At 39.9% G+C, this 23635-nt stretch overlaps 1 protein-coding gene across 4 annotated transcripts in view; it reads left to right on the forward strand.

Annotated features, from left to right (window-relative positions):
• The first annotated feature begins 301 nt into the window (after window positions 1-301).
• The window catches only part of EIF4B (eukaryotic translation initiation factor 4B), a 34072-nt gene continuing 10738 nt past the window's right edge, over window positions 302-23635 (forward strand). The window contains exons 1-8 of one of the 4 annotated variants that reach the window (XM_079774159.1): window positions 302-469; window positions 9090-9227; window positions 10635-10843; window positions 14075-14191; window positions 16113-16167; window positions 16788-16922; window positions 22378-22521; window positions 22620-22793. In XM_079774159.1, coding sequence (XP_079630285.1) covers window positions 457-469; window positions 9090-9227; window positions 10635-10843; window positions 14075-14191; window positions 16113-16167; window positions 16788-16922; window positions 22378-22521; window positions 22620-22793 — 985 coding nt within the window. In that variant the 5' untranslated portion in view covers window positions 302-456. The remainder of the gene's footprint in view (window positions 470-9089; window positions 9228-10634; window positions 10844-14074; window positions 14192-16112; window positions 16168-16787; window positions 16923-22377; window positions 22522-22619; window positions 22794-23635) is intronic. The other 3 variants (XM_079774160.1, XM_079774161.1, XM_079774162.1) reach the window with 3 other exon arrangements.

Below are 23635 nucleotides of genomic sequence, written 5' to 3' on the forward strand. Positions count from 1 at the left end.
AAAAAGAAACTCAGAATCCTCGCCTTCAGAAAATCAATTGTAGCACACCCATTCTGAGTTCCAGCTCGCTTCCATTCCCTCCCAGAGAAATGGCCCCAGCCCAAGCGGCCCCGCCCCTTCCGCTGACCCCACCGACAGGAAGTCCGGGGATCAGGAGACCCCGCCCCGGGCTCAGGCCCTGCCCCTTGTCGGCACGTAACGCTACGTAAAGCGTTAGGGGTTTCGCGACAGCCCAGGCCCCACCCCTTAGGCCACACGTCGCGTAGGTCTTCCCGTAGGACACTGCGCCACCTCCTCACGCAGCTTTACGAACCTTAGAACAGCGACGCCCCGCCTCCTGTCTCACTCCTCACCTCCCCGCCCCCTCCCAGTTTCGCGACTCCGAGCCCGGAGCTCCCGCTATAATCACGTGATTGCCTCATCCGGGTCCTTTGCGTTCTCTCTCCCTCTCCCAACATGGCGGCCTCAGGTGAGTGAGCGGCCGAGTGCGTCCAAGGACCGGGTTCCCAAGGCACTCTCTGAGCCTGATCTCCTGATTCCCTGGCGTCGGGGAATCGGCGGCACTGCTTCCCTTGGGGTTTGGAGGCTGCGGCAGGCTGGCGACTTGGCCCCGTTGGGTTATCGCCTCGGGATATTTGGGGGGGGAGGGGAAGGGCACCCTCCCCCTCACCCCCTTTTCACCCCATCTGCGCGAGGTTGGAGCGGGGGGTAATGATGGACTCTGGCTTGAGTTGGAATGAAGAGGAGGCACAGAAAGATCTGCGGGAGGCGGGAGGCCCTCTCACAGACGCGAAGCACTGTGTCGGCGTGGAGGAAAGGAGGAGGCGGTTGGCGCGCGGACGGTGCACACTAGACTAGGTCTCCCCGGCGCGAGGCCGTTGCGGAGGGGAGTGGGGGCAGGGGATTGGGGGGGGGGGGGCAGTTAGAACCCGAGCGCGAGTAGCTGGAGGGGCGGGAGATGGCAGTGGTGCGCGTGCGCGGAAGGAGAGCTGAAGGTAGTGGAGACGGGCGCGCCTTAAAAGCACGCGCGAGAGCGCAGATGGCAAGGTTTTCTGTGCCTGTGTTTTATGTCCTTCCACTTCCGCTTTTGGAGTGTGGCCCGGCCTGTATGTTGAAAGGGTCTATGTTAGGTCTGGAGGTTGAAGTTTACTAGAGTTAGGTGGCATTGGGAAACCCACTGGTGCACCCACGTGTCGGAAGAGAGGAAGCAAGGTGGAGTCCTAGATTTCTAGTACGTCAACACATTTACTGAACGCTAACTAGACTGGCACGGTTCATGGTGTTGGAGATACAAGGATGAGCAAGATCAGATCCCTTGACAGCTTCCATTTTGGTTGATTTTTTATAGCTTCAATGGTGGGATTCAGCTCTTTTTTTTTTTTTTTTTTTCTGAGATCATTGAACTAGGAGTGATTTTTAAATAATACCAGTTGCTGGAGTTGGTTTCTGTTTAACCTTCTTGGAGGGAGGGACTATCGCTGTCATGCAAGTCTATTTGCATTTCTAATGAAATCAGTAGTGACCTGTGCAACATTTTGTAGCATTAATTTTGGTTTTGGGGACATACCGTGGGCGTTCCTAATCTGAGGATTCAACCCACGGGGATGGAAAATATTCGGGGGGAAGGAATGTTGTGTTGCTGGCGTGTACTATGTAGTTAGCCTGTACTGCGCATGTATAGACTTTTTGTATTACTCCCTAAACAGTACAGTGTAACAATTATTTACATAGCATAACTTTGTATTAGGTATTCTAAGTAATTTAGAGCTGATTTAAAGTATATGGGAGGATGTATGTAGTGTATATGCAAATACTGTGCCACTCTGTGTAAAGGACTTGAGCATATGAGGATTTTAGTATCCACAGAGGCCCAGGAACCAACAACCCCCTGCAGTACCAGGGATTGACTAGTTCCTTTTCCCTGGCCTGACCTTGCATGCTACAAAATATTTATTGAACCCCTGATATCTCTAGACACTCATTTACTACCAAGAATTTATCATCTCTGTTATTACATAGGAGACTTAAGGATTGTGTGTGTCTTTGGAAAATTGAGGGAATTGAGGTGATTTGAACATCATACCTTTTCATCGATGTAGCACTAGACAATTAACCAAGCACTTTTATGTCTCTTGTCTCGTTTGATGCTCTGAGATAAATGTAGCTAGATGGTGGTATCTCCCAGCTGACGAAGATGAAATTATTTGTTCAAGGTCATACTGTATGCAGGTGGCAGAGCAAAGTCGAAATCTTTGAGACTCCTGACTCGTCTCCATTATCAACTTGGAAATAACAAGGTTGGCTTCCATGTCATAAGTTCTGGGTGCTGCCCAAAAGCTTCATCTGAAACAAAGTGCTTATTCAGCCTGCATTTGCCATCATAACAGCTTAGTGTCATATTTAGTGGAAAAGCTATACTCCCTTTCTCCATAACTTTTGTGGAATTTTTAGAAGTGGAAGACATGTTAGCAATTTGTGTCATTCATTTTACAGAGTTGAGTGAAAACCAGAAGGGTCAACGGGATTTGCTTAGTGATATCTCCTGTTCCATATTTACTCTACCTCCTTGGAAGCTCATCTCCTTTAATTCCTTAAATCTCTTTAGATTGTGAACTATGTGTAAGACTATGCTAGTATCTGAGCACCGGGTTACGCCTTACAGTCTGCCCTTGAAGAATTTGGAGTTTATCAAAATTCTTTACCCACTTTGAATCTTTTCCAGTTAATCACACTGATTTTGTTGAGTGACCAGTATTCCCAGATATTGGTCAGTCAACCAATATGGCTGTAGTGATCCTATATAATAAAAGGGTAATTAATATGCAAATTGATCCTAATGGTGGAACGACCAGAACAACCGCTGGACCAGTCACTATGACCACCTCTTGGTTCCTTTCCCTGGCTGGCAGGCTCCCATTGCCTGATGGCAAACAGGGAACCGGGGGTGGGTGGTGGGGGATGCGGGCCAGGCCAACTTCGGGCAGCCAGGGAAGATGTCCCTGGCCTAGGACCGTACCTGCGCATAAATTTCGTGCACCAGGCCTCTAGTAAAACTATAAAGTTCTCAGAGTGTAATTTCAGTATATTTCTTGATGTTAACTGTTTGATACAGGTTAATTTTTGAGACTAAAATGCTTTAAAACTGGAAATAGTATTTATATATACCCACAAAAGGCCTTTTTCATTTGCTTAATTAACACTTACAAAATGCCATTATATATGGGATCTTGTTTGATTGTTTTTTATAGAAAGAGAATGGTGTCCAATGATAGTATATACATTTTAAACCGCTTTGACATATAATTCACATACCATATATATGTATGGCTTAGAATGCAATACCCTACTATTTGTTATTAGTCTCAAAACAGCCTAGAATTTGTTCTCTTTTCATGATGGTGTGAGAAAAATGAACTTAAGGTGGGTGGGTTTGTTTGTTTTTTAACCAAGTGCTTATTTGTAATTAAGTATGTGTATGTACATTTATAAATGCGTACACCAGTCAGTTTCTCAGATTTGTGATAAATATTGCTTTGGTCCTAATGGTAGGAAAATGCCCAAAGCAAGAAGTTATTATTAAATGTTTATAGCTCCTCTCTTACAGATAATCTCCAAGTACTTTATGTGGTAGTTAGCATGATGTGTAGTAGGTGCTTATTTTTTTATTTTTATAATTGTCAAATTGAGTGGAAAGGTGAGGAAAGGGCAGTAGGCGTTTTCCTCAGACTGTGTCAAGATGAAATTGGGCCGAGAAGAGGGGTTCATATGTAACTGAACCTGGGGGTTGATGTAGTGGAGCTTATTAGTTCTGTCTTAGACTTTATTCTCTACTCTGCTGAACTATAATGCAGTAAAGGAAAGGCCTCTCAACATCATGATATTGCATTGTATGAAGCCTCTTTTCAGTCTGGGCTCTAATTACTGTAGTTCTGATACTCTTGTATTTGGGTGCATTGATTGCATTTATACAATGCTGTTTCTTTAAGGAAACATTTGTTAACATTAATCTTTCCTTCTGGACGATTTGTCGGGATTCACTTCCTAAAAGAAACAACTTATCCATTAGCAGTCATTTATCCTCACCCCTCCTCCAACATTAATCTACTGTTTCTTTGTATTTATCTATTCTGAATATCTTATATAATATGTGGACTTTCGTTATTAGCTTCTTTCACTTAGCAGGTTTTCAGGATTCATTTGTATTGTAGGATGTAGGAACTCAGTCCTTAATGCCAAATTGTATGGATATCTATATTTTATTTATCCATTCATCAGTTAGTGGACATTTGGGTTGTTTCCAGGTTTTTATGACACTTTCTGACTTAGCCTGTGGTTACTAAAACATTCAGAAGAGTTGATAACCCTATAAAATAAGTGGGACTTAGTCTGGCAGGATCTAAAATTAAGAAACTTAATATTTGACAAGGACTCATCTGAATGTTAATAGTTACTCAACTCCCCTTCCTAAATAAGAGATTAAGAAAGGTGCAGGAGTGGGCAGCATTGTACAACCAAAAAGCTTTATTGCTTATAGTACTTTAAGATGTCCTTTGTTTTGAAATATAGAACTATCAGCCAGTCTCTGGATTTTATCACTCCAATAGCTGCCAATTGTGTTTTATTACCAATACAATAGAGTAATAAGAGGAACACATTCTGAGAAAAATAAAGAAAGCATATTTTTTACATTTTGCACCCCTATAATCCTGAATACTTACTTGGTTTATTACCTTCACTTTTCTGCTACATTGGGCTAACATTTCCTTTTATTTGTCCTTTTATTTATTGATGTGAAAATAACACTTAGAACAGTGGTCCTCAACCAGGGGCAATTTTGTCTCCCCCAGGAGGCATATAGCAGTGTCTGGAGGCATTTTTTATTGTGGGGTGGGGACTTTTTTATTGGCATCTAATGAATAGAAACTAGAGATGCTAGTAACATTCTACAATGCACAGGACAGTCCCCTCAACAGAATTACCTAGCCCAGTGGTTGGCAAACTCATTAGTCAACAGAGCCAAATATCAACAGTACAGTGATTGAAATTTCTTTTGAGAGCCGAAAACCGACTTCTGCGCTCGGGCCACGAAGTTTCAATCACACTGTACGTGCGCGCCTGCATGTGGTATTTTGTGGGAGAGCCACACTCAAGGGGCCAAAGAGCCGCATGTGGCTTGCGAGCCGCAGTTTGCCAACCACTGACCTAGCCTACAAGTCAGTGGTGTAGAATTTGAGAAACTGACAGAGTTAAGTTGATTGGTTATATTTATTTTTTTATATATCATAACAAATTCTGTTTATTAAGAATGCTAGAGATGTATTATTTCTTGTTTAAGGACTTGTACTCTTAATTTTGAAAAATACTTTTAAGATGTCTTAAAAATACATTTTTATTGATTTCGGAGAGGAGAGGGAGAGATAGTAACATGAATGATGAGAGAGAATCATTGGTGGACCGTCTCCTGCACACCACACTGGGAATGGAGCCCGCAACTCAGGCATGTGCCCTGACCGGGAATCGAACCATGACCTCCTGGTTCATAGGTTGGTGCTCAACCACTGAGCCATTGCCAGCTGGGTTTAAGACCTATATGAGTATATAAAAGAGCTTCACAAGTACAGTCGGCCCCCTACCTTCAGGTGTCTCGTGGGTAAATGTCACCAGTCACTAACGGAAAAAAACATTAGGGGGAAAAGGTTATGATTGCTGGGCAAATACTGTGTAGTTTTAGGTCTGCAATGGTTGCATGTGTATGGACAATATATACTTTTTTCTTGTCATTATTCCCTAAATACAGTTTTAACTATATAGCATTTACATTGTTTTTGGTAATATAAGTAACCTATAAATGACTTAAAGTATATGGGAGGATGAGTTAAAATTCATTATTTTATATACGGAAAGTGAGCATCTGAAGATTTGGGTGTTCATGGGGGAAGGAGCATGGGACTGTGGATACCTAGAGATCACTGTACCCAGTGCTTGTGAGTAAGTTACGCTCATAATTGAGGCAGCAGGCAGTCAGAGGATTTAATAAAATTTCTGGGACACGTGTTCCCTCCCTCCTCCTCCCCCTTTAGCCCATGTGGGTTTGGACTGAAATTGGGGCTTGTTTTGTGAGGTTGGTTTCACTTTTTAACCAATTGGATTAAAGAAAAATGAGAGTTACGTAGATCAGTTTGATCATTGTGGCAAGGGATTGATAAACCTTGAGTGTTAAAAAAACAATGTTTTACCTTATAAAGAGAACTTTGTTGAAATCCTACACATGTTGTGGGCCTAGATATTGGAGGAGCAGAGGGCATAGAGGACTTAGAGAACATAGTTTCTCAGTTTTTGGAATAAAATAGAGTGGAGCAAACATTGGCACCCACTTTAGATTTATTGATTTTACTGTATAAAGGCTAATTTCTTTAAATCTGCTGCTTATATTGTGATTGAGTCAGTTCTGCTAGATTTAAAGAAACTTAAGTTAGAAATCTTGTGAAAGAGTTTTTGCCTCTTTAAATTATATCTGTCATCATCCAACATGGATTTCTCAACCAGAAATTTTTAGAGTGGGCAGTGACAGAATCAGGGAAAGTGGAGATGTATGATTTGAAAAGGCATTCTACAACAGTGCTTTAATTTTTTTTAGTAATTTTTTTAGCTTATTATTTTTGGAATTTCAAATAACATTGAAGGAGACTTGTTTGTCAAGAGTCAAGGGGTAAAAGTTGAGAAATCCTGATCGAGAAAGTTGATTTAAGCCAAAAGCAGACCAAAGGGCAAGTTAATTTCATATTCTGCAGTTTTATTAGATATGTATGTAGAACAAAGGGGAAAGGGATACCCTAATCAAATTCTTATTAATCTTATGTTGAACCTGATCCCATTATATAGACTAACCACTAGTTCTATTTTTATTGTCCTAGTGACCAGACAGGTTAATAATTGGTCATAGCTGATGACACTAGATGAAGTCCAGTGAGGGTAAGGTGCTCTAGTTAGTATCTTACTAGTCCCAGACAGTAAGTATATTTGAACTACAGGATATAGAGAAAACTAAAATAAGCCTATACACTATAAGTTTTCTACCTCACAGGTATGCTTTATGTCTTATTCAAATTAGCTTTTTAAACTTTTCCCTAGGCCTTTGCATACGAGCCAGGAGCAGCTTTCTTTGGAAGCATAGAACAGATCCAATATAACCTGGTTGATCATAAATTATGCTTTTGGAGAAGGAATCGTATTAATTCACTTGAGAGAAGCATGGAAACTTCACATTCAAGGCCACACTTTCCCTGTATTATTGCAGCCAAGTTCATCTGGTTTGCACATTGATACCATAATACTTCAAGTTCTTGCTATGTCCAAAAGATTGTTCATAACATTCATAGCAAACAGGACTTTATAGGAATAAGTTGGATTTTAAAAGAAAGATAGGTACCAAGTGAGAGAGCACCCTTTTTAGTTAAGCAAATGGTGCATCAAGTTACAGATTTTTCTTGGGTTGAAAATTTAAAAGAGAATTGGAACGTGGAGGATGAACTCATGGCTATAAAAGCCATGAAACTGATCTTTGTTACAACAAAGCTTCTTACTTTTACCATGTAGTGACTGCTCTTGGGGGCCAACTTCATTTAGTCCTTTCAGCTCTCTGCATTAGCTATTGACTGGTGCCATCTCGGAAGTGCTGAGGACTAGGTAGAGAGCCAAGGTCAGTCCACTAAATGGGGTCTTTTGGAGATTGAAGATTTCATGACTGTGGGAAACATTTAAATGTGTTGATTCTTAGGGATTTCTTATTTATTCCCTTTAGTATAATATCTCATTTTCATATATGGTGTTAAGGTAGGGAAGGAGATAAAAATTTTTTCTAGAGGGCCGAGAGATCCAGCTATGTATATGAATCTTACCATTTTAACACTTTCAAATGACAGTACATACAACATGTTATCATGATTATTATAACCTGCCATGGAACTAATATCAAGCTGCTTAGAGGCTGGGGCTCCTTTGGGAAGAGCTCAAGACTTGGTATGCAAAACCCTGGGTTTAATTCTAGCTCTGCCATCCAATAGTTCTGTAACTTCAGCATAGTTATTTTGTCTCTCTGAGTTTTCATTTCTTTTTCTGTAAATTTTGATGGCAGTGATTCCTACCTCACATGGTTATTTTACAAGTATCAAGACAATCTTCAAAAGTGTCATATAGCCCGGACGATGTGGCTCAGTGGTTGAGCATCAACCAAGGAACTAAGAGGTCTCCAGTTCAATTCCCAGTCGGGCCACATGCTCGGCTTGCAGGCTCGATCCCCAGTAGGGGCCATGCAGGAGGCAGTTAATTGATGTTCCTCTCTCATCAATGTTTCTCTCTATCCCTTTCCTTTCCTCTCTCTCTCTAAAAATCAATAAAATCATTTTTTTAAAATAAACAGGAATAAGTGTCATACAGAATGTAATAGGGATAGGGATTTTGTTTTTATTTCTTTTTATCCCAGGAGCAACAAATTTGTGACCTGTTTAAAATGCAAGTAGTTGCTAAATTAAAAATCTCAAATTATATGAGTGAATAGAGTAAGAAATAAAAGGTTGCCCTCACCCCAGCCTTTCTCCACATAAGGCACCCTTGAAAATCCTTCTAGACCCTTTTTCATGCGTAAGAATACTGTGTATTTATACAAAAGGGACTTAAAGAATATGTATTCTGCTTTTTTACTCTTTCTGTGCCAGTATATTGTGTTTTCTTATTTACATATGCATAGTATTTCTTCATATAAATGCCATCATCCAATCCTTTGATAAACCTTTATGTTGCTTTGTGTGTTGTGTTTTATTTTGTTTGAGAGGGAGAGAGAAAGAAACGTGGATCAACTGCCTCCTGTACACCCCCTACTAGGGCATCAAGCCTGAAACCTGTCCATGTGCCCTGACTGGGAATTGAAACAGCAACCCTTTGGTGCATAGAACAGTGCCCAACCAACTAACAAAGCCCCACCAGCCAGGGCTGTGTTACTTTCTTTATAAATAGATTTAACAATAGTGCATTGACTAACCCTGTAAATACCCAGGTATTGATGAATAATCTTTCTGCCCTTTTTAAAACAGCAAAAAAGAAGAATAAGAAGGGGAAGACTATCTCCCTAACAGACTTTCTGGCTGAGGATGGAGGGACTGGTGGAGGAAGCACCTATGTCCCCAAACCAGTCAGCTGGGCCGATGAAACAGACGACTTGGAAGGAGATGGTAATTTTTCTTTTCCATCATACTTCGGATTTTCATTATCTTCTAGACAAAACCTATTCCGTAATGGTGGCTCACACTTGTAATTTGAAAGGGCTCATTTTGTAGAACCTGAAGTCTTATGTTTATGTATTTTATGGAATTTTAGGTTTAGGCGTAGACTTTGAGAGTTTGTAATAGGGACTAAAGTTGTGACTCAAGAAAGCTAGTTCTGGCTCTTGCATTAACAAATTTTTCTTAAGGTACTATCCTTTTTAAGTCTCATTCTTTGTGTGAAAAGTAAGAACTAGATTATTTCCTTTTAGGTTTAAACTTCTATGATGTCCTCATAAAGGAATATTGCAGTGTAATCTATAAGCTGCTTATACTCATAGAGTCAAGGAAATTCATTCTAGGAGCTGTTATTATGAAGTCATAGTGTCCCTGGGTAAATAAAAGTGGTCTGAGAAAAGGGTATAGGAATAGTAACTATGGTGGAGAAATACAGCAGAGTTATGGGATGTCATTTGGACAAGTTCTATGACTAGGCAGGAGCTAGATATAATCATTGGGTATGGAATAAATCTGATTACCCTTTTTTTTTCCCCCCTAAAAGCTTTCATTGTAAATGGAAAATAATTTTTCTATTGTAACCTATTTTCATATTAAGTTTCATAGATTGTACTTTCCATAAGTGTTGATACCTGAAGTACAAATTCATGGGTAATGCTATAGGGACAGAATTAATCTTTTTTTAAAATAAAGGGAGGATAAACCATGAAGAAAACACTTCCTTTAGCTGAAAAGTGAGAATGAGAGCTGTTCTGCTATTGCCTTAGTGTGCTAAAGTCCTCGAAGAGCAACTGCTACCCTTATTCACTGACTGTGGTCCCCCTATGGCATAGTCACCAGGTTAGTGACATGCATCAAAAAAACACACACAAAAAAGAATGAGAGCTCTTCGTAGTGGTTAAATACATTTGGTATGAGAGGGACCCAGGTCAGGATCCTAGCTCTACCAGGATCACCAGCTACTGCTCTACCATCTCTGTGACCTTGACAATCTGAGTTTCCTTCTTTAGAATGGGGAACAATCTCTCAGGATTGTTAAAAAGATAAGATGGGATGTAATGAATACGCCGTATCTAGCACATATTAATATTCCATAAGTAGTTGATATTCCCCTCCCCCCCCTTCTCTCTACTACATAAAGAATAAGAATAACTGTGATTCTATTAACTAAAGCCTGGACCATGAAATACTTAGAAACAAATAGACTTGAGTCTTTTTTGTGTTCCTTTTCTGATTATAATATTACCGTTTCTTTCTTGGGGTAGCTTATTTAATACTTGGCACTTAGCATAGGTCCTCTTATTCTACAATGGCAGTGAGGGGAGTTTCCTCTAATTTATGTCCACTTTTCTATTCTAGTTTCAACCACTTGGCACAGTAATGATGATGATGTGTATAGGGCACCTCCAATTGACCGTTCCATCCTGCCCACTGCTCCACGGGCTGCTCGGGAACCCAATATTGACAGGAGCCGTCTTCCCAAATCGCCACCCTACACTGCTTTTCTAGGGAACCTGCCCTATGATGTGACAGAAGACTCCATTAAGGAATTCTTTAGAGGATTAAATGTAAGTCTAAAGGTTAGGCAATTACCTAGATATGAAAAGTAGCATTATTGATAGTGACTGTCTCTGATTTTCTATTTTGAGAAAGATTCCAAAATTGTGTCTAGACTTGGAAGAAGCAGGTGTATAATTAAATGTTTAAGCTATTTGGCTGAGAATGTTCTCATCCAACACCAACCAGACAATCTTAGAAAAATTAACGATACCTTATTGATACAGGGAGAGTCTCTCAAACCTATACCCCTTCTCATTAAGAAACTTAAAGGTGAGATACCCTGTTAAATGTTAAAAGGTAGAAAGTTTCTCTGAACTCAGCCATTCTGTTAATGACATTCAGGCTTACATCAAGATTACTAATTTTTTGTAAGAACATATTTAACTTAGCAGATATATAGTTTATATTAACAGTTTGCTTGGTTTAAAAGCTTAAGATAGTCTTTTTTTTTTTTGTTAAATTTATTGGGGTGGCATTGATTAATAAGATTATATAAGTTTTCAAGTGTCTATTTCTATGATACATGATCTGTATCTTGCATTGTGTGCCCAACACCCAAAGTCAAATCACCTTCCATCACCATATATTTGGTCCCTTTTACCGTTTTTTATCCCTTTCCCCTTCCCTCTAGTAACCATCATACAGTTGCCTATTTCTGTGAGTTTCAGTTTTATATCCCACATATAAGTGAAATCATATGGTTCTTGGATTTTTCTGACAGACTTATTTCACTTAGCACGATATTCTCAAGGTCCATCAATGTTGTCGCAAATGGTAGTTTTCATCTCTTCTTATGGTATGTTTCAAAATGCTGGTCTAGAAAGTTCTAGAGTATAGAGGTGCTTAGAAGTTCTTTTTTTCAAACTTTTGATTAAAAAATACTAAGGACTTAAAAAAATGAAACAATGAGCAACAGGTTTCAGTTCTATTCAGTTTTTCGCCAGTCTTTGCCAGTGAGAAAACACTTTTAAAAAGCTGCTCCCTCCTATTTTGTAGTTTTTTTATGTGATTATATTTTTTAATATATTTTTATTGATTTCAGAAAGGAAGGAGGAGAGAGAAACATCATTCAGCTGCCTCCTGCATGCCCCTTACTTTAGGTTTAAACTTCTATGATGTCCTCATAAAGGAATATTGCAGTGTAATCTATAAGCTGCTTATACTCATAGAGTCAAGGAAATTCATTCTAGGAGCTGTTATTATGAAGTCATAGTGTCCCTGGGTAAATAAAAGTGGTCTGAGAAAAGGGTATAGGAATAGTAACTATGGTGGAGAATAGTAACTATGGTGGAGATCAAGTCTGCAACCCAAGCATGTGCCCTGACACGGAATCAACCATTACCTCCTGGTTCATAGGTCAACACTCAACACTGAGCCTCATTGGCCAGGCATTGATGTGATTATTTTTTACTGCCACCTACAAATTTTCTTCTCTGTTTAATTATGTAGACCAACTAGAAGGCAGACCTGTTCTTGGTTTTTCTCTAATGGCCTCTTTCTCTAAATGTTGGATAAAATCTGGTCCATTCAAGCTTTTCATTCACCTTTATGCTCAGGAACTGGTCTTTAGATACTTCCCTTTTCATGTTTTGTTCCTTTTTCTACTGTATCATGAGTTTAATTAAACTAGAATTTTTTAAAGACTATAATAAAATCTACATATCAGAAGCCAGAATAAATATCAAATCAGTGTGGTCCAGAAGATAAACTTGAATGTCCTACCTAATAAAAGAATAATATGCAAATTGACCATACCTCTGCTACACCCACAAGCCAATCAGGAGCGAATATGCACATAAACGCAACCAGGATGGCTTCCACCACGGAGAGCAGGAAGGAGGCTTGGGTTTCCCCGGCAATGGAGGAAGCCAAGCTTTCCGCTTGCCCACCCAGGCCTCCACTCAATGCTACAAAGTTTCAATGATAGAATATAAATAAATCCCAACAAAAATGGCGGCAGCCACGGAGCTGGAGAGAACAGGAGGCTAGGGTTGCCCCCAGCCATAGAGGAAGCCAAGCTTTCTGCACACCCTGGCCAGCCCAGGCCTCCTTCACTCAAGGCTACAAAGTTTTCAATTATAAAAGATAAATTCCAGATACCAGGGCCTCCACTTGGGTCGCTGTGGGGCGTGGCCAGCCTGCAAACCACCACAGGCTCCTTGTCCAGGCCACCCCACGCCCCAAGGGAATCCCCACCCTGATCCGGGACACCCTTCAGGCCAAACCGGCTGGCCCCCACCCGTGCAGCAGGCCTCTATTCTATCTAATAAAATAATAATATGCAAATAGACTGTCACTCCCAACACACAAGATGGCTGCCCCCATGTGGACACAAGATGGCCAGCAGGGGAGGGCAGTTGGGAGGGACCATGCCTGCAAGGGAGGGCATTTGGGGGCAATCAAGCCTGCAGGGGAGGACAGTTAGGGGTGACCAGGCCGGCAGAGGAGGGAAGTTGAGGGCAACCGGGCCTGCAGGGGAGGGCAGTTAGGGGCAAACCGGCTGGCAGGGGAGTGGTTAGGGGGTGATTAGGCTGGCAGGCAGAAGCGGTTAGGGGCAATCAGGAAGGCAGGCAGGCAAGCAGTTGGGAGCCAGCATTCCTGGATTGTGAGAGGGATGTCCGACTGCCTGTTTAGGCCCAAGATTGGGCCTAAACGGGCAGTGGGACATCCCTCGAGGGGTCCCAGATTGGAGAGAGTGCAGGCTGGGCTGAGGGACACCCCCTGCCCCCTGTGCACGAATTTCATGCACCGGGCCTCTAGTAGTAAATCAAAAGGGTAAGGAAAACAGATGTGGATGACAGAAAGGAGATGATGAGAAAATAATCAAAAGAATTTGGAAACAGTCTTAAAATTGGACATAAAGAAGGCAGAACCTGTTGTAAATAATTAATAAAAATTAGTGCCAGGGAATGTTTTATGAAACTTTAAAGGAAAAAATCCTGCCTTTACAATCAGAAAACACAAGTTAACCTCAAATTAAAACTAGGTCAGTGTGATTTTTTCCTATGCTTCAAAGAGTAAAAATTCAGTGGTTGCCCTCTTAGAATTCAGCAGAGTGGTTAGGGATGAGGGAGTTTACAATCTAGTGTTTGATTCTATCAAATTTAAGGGTTAAATTTATATTCAAGTTGAAAAGGTTTGATATGGTATACAGTGTATGGTGGTCAAAAGAGGCAAATGAACCAGAACATTGATTTGGGAAACATTTTTTGTGTGTGTTTGTTTGTTTGTTTCTTCAGATCAGTGCAGTGCGTTTACCACGTGAACCCAGCAATCCAGAGAGGTTGAAAGGTTTTGGTTATGCTGAGTTCGAGGACCTGGATTCCTTGTTCAATGCCCTGAGCCTCAATGAAGAGGTAAAGAAAATAAGGCTGGAGAGTTTGAGGGGCGGGAGCTGACAAATCTGGTATTTATCTAACTGATATTTTTTTACATTGGGTCCGTAACTGTTTCAAAGGTTCCCAGAATATCTACGAAGAAAAGCCTGGGTTATTTAACAATGTAACACTTAAAAGTCGCACAACGATTCAGCAAGTTCAACAGGCCCCAATAATTCAGGGAGGTATTTAGGTGGGAAATTGCAGAAGAAATTCACCACACCCAGTCTTTAATGGAATCTCACATTCATTCACTCATAGCATTGTCTCAGCTCTGGTGGCTTTTCTTTTTCAAAGTAATCTGACCAAATCAAGCCAAACAGAAAAAATCCTATTTATCAGGTTAGTATTAAAAGGTATTATCTCATTTCAGGAAAGTAATCATGTTTCATTATAATTTTAAGAGGGCTTAGAAACATTTCTTATTCAGATGTCATTTGTAATAAATACTGCTTTTAGAATCTTTTACAGAAGAATGACAGTAAACATTCAGTCCTTCTGCTTTTTATCATTGACCATAGATGTTTTTCTATCCAGATACATTGGCAGTTCAGTAGGGAGAGGAGATTCAGCTGTTAATACATGAGAGGGAAATAGAGATTAAATCTAATTGTGATACAGTTATTACATGGTTGGTGCTATGTAGGCCAGCCAAGCAGGATTCTGAAGCATTTATTTACCTTTTAGTGATGAAAGTTTGTAATCTTAAAACTTCTTTTTTTACCTCTAGTGACTTTAGAAATCAAACTAATTATATCTGGGAAGAAAAAAATACTTTTTCTTTCTCTTAATTCCAGAAATCCCTCATTATTTGTTGAGGAGGCAGTTTCCAGTGCCATAATTCTATGGTCCAGATCTGCCATTTAACATGATTAAAATCAGCACCTCTTAAAATATTTTCCTGCCTCATAATTGAGTACCACTTTGATAATCTGAAGTAAATGTTAGTTAGAAATAAAAGCTCACTGATATAGTTAAACATATGAAAAGCTGAAGTTATTCCAAAATATTTCTTCTTTAGATCTTATTAATATTACTAATTTTTAACTTCTCAGTCTGGATTTTAAGAGAGAATAGCATGGGAGGACAGGTGCTGGGGGGAAGGGGAGGACATCTATAATAGAAAAATGAAGATTAAAAAAATATTTTTAAAAGAATAGCATATAGTTATCTGAAGTTTGCTGGATTAACTATTAAAATGTTCTCATGGTCCAGACTAAGGAGCTGCTGTGTATTTAGAGATTTTATTATAGTGGTATTTAATATAATTCTGGGTATTTTTAACAAATTCACTGTTATCCTTCTTCAACTATAGATTCTACTGTGAAATGAGGAAAAATCAGCAGTAGAATTAATTGGGTTCAAAGTATATAAATAATGATGTGGGCAAGGGAAATCAGAGGGTATCCTGGAGGAACTGATTTACCCAAAGGTAATATTAAGTGAAAGAACTTAAGATTATACAGAGACCATGCTTTAAGCAACTTTGTGATACAAAGTAAGGGCTCTGTAAATGCTTGAAGGAATAATTACTCTAGACCCAAATGTGTCTTTTGTTTAGTTGTCTGGGAATTATTTTTAACTTATTGTACTTGGTAGTAAATTGCCTTTGATAGTTGAAAAGTTAAATTAACTCTATTCTGTGAAATTTATCTTTATAAAAATAGTAAGTTAATTGACCTGACATCATTTAAGCCCAACTTAACTAAGGGGCTATCTCAGTTTTCAAGTCTTTATAAAGGATTCTTTAGCCAACAAATTGGAATGTTGGGTAGATTACAATGTTTTTCCTTTATCTTCCTTCCCCCAGTGCTTCTGCTATGCCCAGATGTTCAAGGTCACTCATGGGATTTGTGCATAATGGGGCAAAAGGTTGGTTAATATGGTCCTATGCTCTCAGTCTCTAGGTAACAGGAGAATTCGAGTGGACGTTGCTGATCAAGCCCAGGATAAAGGTAAGGAAGCTGACAAGTTCTCCTGTTTTGTTATTGTCCTTTCCCAGAAGATTTTAATAGAGGTAGATAGTGGTAGCCCTACTTTAATCTAGAGCGGTACTTAACTAAGGATGATTTTTGCCCTTAGGGAACATTTGTTGATGTTTGGAGACATTTTGGGTTGTCACAACTGGGGAGTACTACTGACATGATAGAATCCAGGGATTAATCCAATAATGCATAGGACAGCGCCCCCCCTCCCCCCCCACAAGAAAGAATTATCGAGCTCAGAATGTTGGTAGTGTTGAGATTGAGGAGCCCTGATTGACATAGGTGAGTGTTAAATGTATAATAAATAGATTAGGTACCCAACAGCACATTGGACACAAGAGGGGCCTAATTTATATATATATATCAGGGATCCTCCTAATACAGAAGTTGAGAGATAAGCATTAAGCCAGTAGGAATAAATGTGAGGAAATATATCACTCAGTTGAACTGGAGAGTGCACTTGTGGTAACTTCGTGACTGTGCTGTGGTATGAGCAAGAAATAAATTGAAGGGAGTTTTCTACACATGTAATAAATATTGAGCACATGTTTTTATGGCCTCATTTGTTATTTTATTTTATATATCTATAGACAGGGATGATCGTTCTTTTGGCCGAGATAGAAATCGGGATTCTGACAAAACTGATACAGACTGGAGGGCCCGTCCTGCCACAGACAGCTTTGATGACTACCCACCTAGAAGAGGTGATGATAGTTTTGGAGACAGTAAGTTCATTTTTATCAAGTTCCTTTTTTCTGTGTTACTTTCTCTATTTTTTTTTTTAGAGACAGTTGTTAATAAAGAAACCCAGCAGATTCTATAAAGTAAAGTACTTAAATTAACAAGAGTCCAGCAAGATTGATGGGTTTAGAGTGGTATTTAGTAGTCCTCACTTGATATCATTGATAGGTTCTGCAACTTTTAAGTGAAATAGCATATAATGAAACCAGTTTTACCATAGGCTAATTGATAGAAACTAGAATTAAGTTCTACATTATTGGAGAATTTGCTGTACAAAAATTCCTTGCATTACTAGAAGCAGTCAAAATGTAAGTTTGTAAAAATATCTTTTAAAATAACAAAATTCATTCACTTCAAAAATACTAAATGTCTGCCATATGCCAGATACTGTTGTAAGTTCAGGCTACAGCAGTGAACAAAACAGACAAAAATCCTATACTCATTGGACATTGTTTATACTAAGGAAGAGAAATAATCTATATAATAAAAGCCTAAGTGACCGTTACGGCAGAATGACCAGTCGCTCTGATGAGCACTGACCACCAGGGGAGCAGACACTCAATGCAGGAGCTGCCCCCTGGTGGTCAGTGCGCTCCCACAGGGGGAGCACCGCTCAGCCAGAAGCTGGGCTCATGGCTGGCAAGCGCAGCTGCGGTGGCAGGAGCCTCTCCCGCCTCCGCGGCAGCGCAAAGGAGCAGCCAGCCAAGCGGTAAGTAGCAAGGGGTCCCAGGCTGCAAGAGGGCGCAGGCCACTCTGGGGGGACCCCCCTTTTTGTGCACCGGGCCTCTAGTCTGCAAGTAAAAGATAATTTAAAGGGGCATAAACAATGTCATGGGATAGGAATTGGGGTGAATTACAACTTTTACACATATCACCTAAGTCCAACAGAAGCTTTGTAAAATGTTTATGGAGAAAATTATGCAACTTTATTAAAATACATGCAGAAATACTCAATGTTTATATTTTTAAAATGGAAAGAATTTACTCTTCAGTAAAGAAGTTACTAAGTTATTAGTTTGCTCCTATACTGGACTACTTTATAGCATAATATCCATGTAACAATGGAGATAAAATTCAAAACCTTTGGGGGGGTGTAGAAATTTGAAAACAATATATAGTGTTGGAGGAGAAACCAAGATGGCATAGGTAAAAACCTGAACTGCCTCGCACAACAATTTCAAAGCTACAACTAAAAGACAAAACGGACATCATCCAGAACCACAGGAAGGCTGGCTGAGTGGAAATTCTACAACTAGAAGGAAAGAGCACACTTAGACTCACAGGAGTTGCAGAAGGCAGAGGTACGGAGGCACACACGCAGAGAGGGCTGGCAAGTGAGAACACAGCTGTCTTTTTCAAGCAGGAGGGAGACAAAAGCTCCCAACTGCTCTGAACTCCAGTTCCGGGTGAGACTTTGGGGACCCAGACTCATTCGGGGAGAAACTGGACTATGGCAGCGGGCGGAACTCGAGGGCGGCTTTCTCTGAGAGGTGCTTGCAGCGATTATCGCGGAACATTGAGACCCAGCGGCCTCATAAGGGTGTCTCTAGCACAGAAGTTCTTCCAGCGTAGACACAGCTGATACAGCCAATTGGCGTGGAGGTCAATTCCTCCCAGTGATACCAACAACAATCAAGGCTTAACTACAACAAGACTGTGCACACAGCCCACAAAGGGGTGCACCAAGAGTGTCCACCTCAGGTAACGGGAGGCTGAGCCACTGGGCCCTATAGGACACCTAGCACACAAAGCCACTCTATCAACTCAGGAAGCAGCCAAAATGCAGAGACAAAGAAACAGGTCACAAATGAAAGAAATGGAGGATAGCAAACACTGGATATAGAGTTCAAAACCATGGTTATAAGTTTTTTTCAAGAATTTTCTAGAAAAAGGCTGATAAATTTAGCGAGACCCTCGAGGATATGAAAAAGGACCAACTAGAAATTAAGCATACACTGACTAAAATAATATACAGAGATCCAACAGCAGGATCACAAGAATCAAGTCAAAGATTTGAAATACAAAGAAGCAAAAAAACACCCAACCGGAAAAGAAAAAAGAATCCAAAAATATGAAGATAGTGTAAGGAGCCTCTGGGACAACTTCAAGTGTACCAACATCAGAATTATGGGGGTGCCAGAAGAAGAGAGAGAGCAAGATACTGAAAACCTATTTGAAGAAATAATGACAGAAAACTTCCCCCACCTGGTGAAAGAAAGACAAGTCCAGGAAGCGCAGAGAATCCCAAACAAAAGGTATCCAAAGAGGACCACACCAAGACACATCATAATTAAAATGCCAAGAGCAAAAGACAAAAGAGAGAATATTAAAAGCACCAAGAGAAAAACAGTTACCTACAAGGGAGCACCCATACGATTGTCAGCGGATTTCTCAACCGAAACTATGCAGGCCAGACGGGAGTGGCAAGAAATATTCCAAGTGATGAATAGCAAGAACCTACAACCAAGATTACTCTACCCAGCAAAGCTATCATTCAGAATTGAAGGTCTGACAAAGAGCTTCACAGATAAGAAAAAGCTAAAGGAGTTCATCACCACCAAACCAGTATTACCGTATTTTCTGGCCTATAAGACAACTGGGCTTATAAGATTTTCCTGGGTTAAAAAGTCGTCTTATACGCCGGAAAATACAGTAATAGTAAATAGGCTTTCGCCCAAGTCTCTCTCATGAATAGAGTGTCAGGTACCGTATTTTCCGGCGTATAAGACAACTTTTTAACCCAGGAAAATCTTATACGCCCAGTCGTCTTATACGCCAGAAAATACGGTATATGAAATGCTGAAAGGTATTCTTTAAGAAGAGGAAGAAGCAAAAGGTAAAGATACAAATTATGAACAACAAATACATATCTATCAACAAGTGAATCTAAAAATCAAGTGAATAAAAAATATGAACAGAATAAACTGGTTAATATAATAGAATCGGGCATAGAAAGGGAGTAGACTAACAATTCTTGGGGGGGGAGGGGGGGAGGGTGTGGGAAGAGACTGGACAAAAATCGTATACCTATGGATGAGGACAGTGGGGGGGGGGTGCAGAGGGTGCGGCGGGGGGGACCGGGTGAAGGGGAGCTATGGTGTGGGGGAAAGGAACAATTGTAATAATCTGAACAATAAAGATTTATTTTTAAAAATTAAAAAATTTAAAATATAGGTGTGTATATGTGTGTGTGTGTGTGTATAGATATATATATATATATATATATATATATATATATATATATATATAGTGTTAATACATAAATTATAAAAATGTTTGCATGGTGATGTAACCACCCTCATGATTGTGGATAGAGTGTAGAGGGAGTTCTTAAGCTACATCTATATTAAATCTCAAAACTTATATATTTCCTGGCTGTCTTAGTAGCATTGTACTGATGTGCTTCTTTTCTTCACTGTTGATTCCTGTTTTCTTAGTGAATACAAGCTTATAATTGTTTTAATATTATCTAAGTAAAATTGAGTATGGAACTCACTACCTCTACAGAAATTAAAAATGTATTTAAAAATAAACACCCAACAGATTTTTTGTATGTTTGTTTTTTTGAATTCTATTTCACATGATCTCCTCTATATAATTACTTGACTAACATCAGCATGTCCTTCAATTTATAAATTTAAACTATCACAGAATGAATGTCTGTTCAGATAAACAAAATGATGGTCTTTGCAAAATGAAATAATTGTTTAAAAGAATGCAGAATAATTGTTTAAAAAATTACTACTCCTCTTTGGTCTATATGCATCAATGATTAAACTCAAAAGTATTGGTTCATGTTTAGAAAATGAGATTTTTCATATAAAAATTTGGGTTCCCAGCTTTTGTCAGAAAATTGGAAGATCTAGCAAGTTAGCTGAAATTAAAAAGCCACTACCCCCTTTTATACTATTCACAGTTGCCTCCTGAGCTACATTTCTTTGTAAAAATTTCTGGCATTAACGTGTGTGTGTAAAATAAAGTTTATAACATAATTTTTTCAAATAATGTGTCATGAACACATTTAGTAATTATATTTCTCAGTTTTTGTGGTTGCTTTGAATGGATGCCCTCTAATTTACTTAATCTATAAGAAAACATTACAATGTACCTCCTTTTGTACATGTGTCCAGTTATTAGCCCAGGAAAATTCCTAGAAATTGAATTGTTGGCCCAGAGAGTATACATAATTTATTTTATTTTTAAATATATTTTATTGATTTTTTACAGAGAGGAAGGGAAAGGGATAGAGAGTTAGAAACATTGATGAGAGAGAAACATTGATCAGCTGCCTCCTGTGCACCCCCCACTGGGGATGTGCCCGCAACCAACGTACATGCCCTTGACCGGAATCGAACATGGGACCCTCCATTCCGCAGGCCGACGCTCTATCCACTGAGCCAAACCGGTTTTGGCAAGTATACATAATTTAATACATAGTTCTGAAACAACTTTGAGAGTGGTTGTACTATTTTAAAATAACAACAGTGTAGGAATTGACTTTCTCCTCTAAACTTTGCCAACACAAGATGTGTCATTTATTTTCATGCTAAACTTAAGTGATATCTGATTGGATTTTTGGCATCAAGGTTATAAGATTCCAACTATATTTTCTTCAAATGTTTTATACTTACACTAGAGGCCCAGTGCACAAAATTCATGCACTGGTGGGGTCCTTAGGCCTGACCAGTGATCAGGGCCAAACGGGGCCTTCTCACCCAGTCCCGATAGGGGCCAGGCCCTGCCGGCCACCGGACAGGGCCTGCTGGATAGGGGGAAGTGGCAGGGCCTAAGGTGGCAGTTCGGGACACCTCGGGGGATGTAGCAGTGCAGCAAGCAGCAGGTGGTCAGGGAGGAGCCCAAATCGGGGCTGGGCACCACGCCACTCACGCTCATCCTAACCCACTGCACCTGCTGCCATGGAGTCGGGAGAGGCTCCCGCTGTGGCAGCTGAGCTCACTAGCCATGCGCCAGCTTCTGGCTTAGCAGCACTCCCCCTGTGGGTGCGCACTGACCACCAGGAGACAGCTCCTGCATTGAGCATCTGTCCCCTGGTGGTCAGTGCGCATCATAGCGATGGGTCGTTCCGCCGTAACAGTCGCTTAGGCTTTTATTATATAGATGTTTTAATACCTAAATCTTTAATCCTGGAAATTCATTATGGAATATATTTTTTTCTCTCCCCTAACTTCCTCCTAAATTGTTAGTCCAGCAGTGTGTATTGGATTACTAGAGAAAAAATTTTGAAGCCAAATAAATACCAAGAATATTTCAATAAATACCAAATACCTCAATACAAATTCTTCTACTATACAATGTGACATTTTTATAAAAATCGATAAAGCAGTGAATATGAACTCATGAAACCAAATTGACCTAATTGCCTCTCTTGTTTCTTTAGTGTCCAAAAAAAATGTTTTTACTTGTCTCTCTTTTCTCCAGAGTATCGAGATCGAGATCGTTATGATTCAGACCGATACCGTGATGGGTATCGGGACAGTTATCGTGATGGCCCGCGCCGGGATATGGATCGATATGGTGGCCGGGATCGCTATGATGACAGAGGCAGCAGAGACTATGATAGAGGTCATTATAAAACACCATTAAGTTAGATTGCTTTCTTTTAAGAACTTCTTTCTTCCCTCCAGTGTGATGATCACAATTTGGGGTATATTTATTTACAGGCTATGATTCCAGGATAGGCAGTGGCAGAAGAGCATTTGGTAGTGGGTACCGAAGGGATGATGACTACAGAGGAGGCGGGGACCGCTATGAGGACAGATATGAGAGACGTGATGATCGGTCATGGAGCTCCAGAGATGATTACTCTCGGGATGATTATAGGCGTGATGACAGAGGTAATCATTTTCTTTTGCTTGCTTAATGGGGCAGGCCACTGAACAAACTGATGGGAAAATTCTCAGTTATGTTCAAACCCCTTAAGTGGACACAGATAGAATTTATATATTGTGAAGGATGCAGCAGAGTGTGATGGAAAGAGCATTGGATATGGATGACATAATGGAAATAAAGCAAAGTATTTCTAACTTCCTTTAGTATATAGATACTTGGGTCAAAAAGTATTGAGTAAACTAAGTTGGAAAGGGAAAAAAAACCATTGTCTGACATCTTTATGGTATGATCACATTTAATACGCTATACTTAAAGTGGGTGGTATTTAGTCCCAGCTTTCTAATGAAGGCAGTAATACAGTCTCATAGCTAGTAATTGACACTATGGGATTCAAAACCAAGTGTTGCTGATTTCAATGCCATTACTAATTACCACAGTAATTGATGGTCATTAATTATTATGCCCCTAATGTTATAACATTGCTATAAAACTGTGTGTTCTAAATCTTATCTCTCAAGAAGGTATTACTAAATGGCCAACATTTGTGTTCTTACTTTAGTGATATCATTGAAAAAGTAAGGTATCTGGCCCACAGTTTTTATATTCTGACAACAATCCTAGCCTTTTAACAACCTTTTATCAGCCCTGACTTGGTGCCAAGTGCTTTATATATATCATCACCTATAGTCCCCCAATTAAGGAAGGGAGACCTAGACAACTTATCAAACACAGTGGAGTGACAGAAGTCATCAGAGCCATATTGAAAGTCCAGCGCAGTAGTCTTTCCTCCCTCAAAAACACTAAGCAAAAATAGCACTTCCAGTTTTTTCTACAAAATCTTTAATTC

Source organism: Cnephaeus nilssonii (assembly GCF_951640355.1).
Source record: "Cnephaeus nilssonii genome assembly, chromosome: 6".
Taxonomy (NCBI): Eukaryota; Metazoa; Chordata; class Mammalia; order Chiroptera; family Vespertilionidae; genus Cnephaeus; species Cnephaeus nilssonii.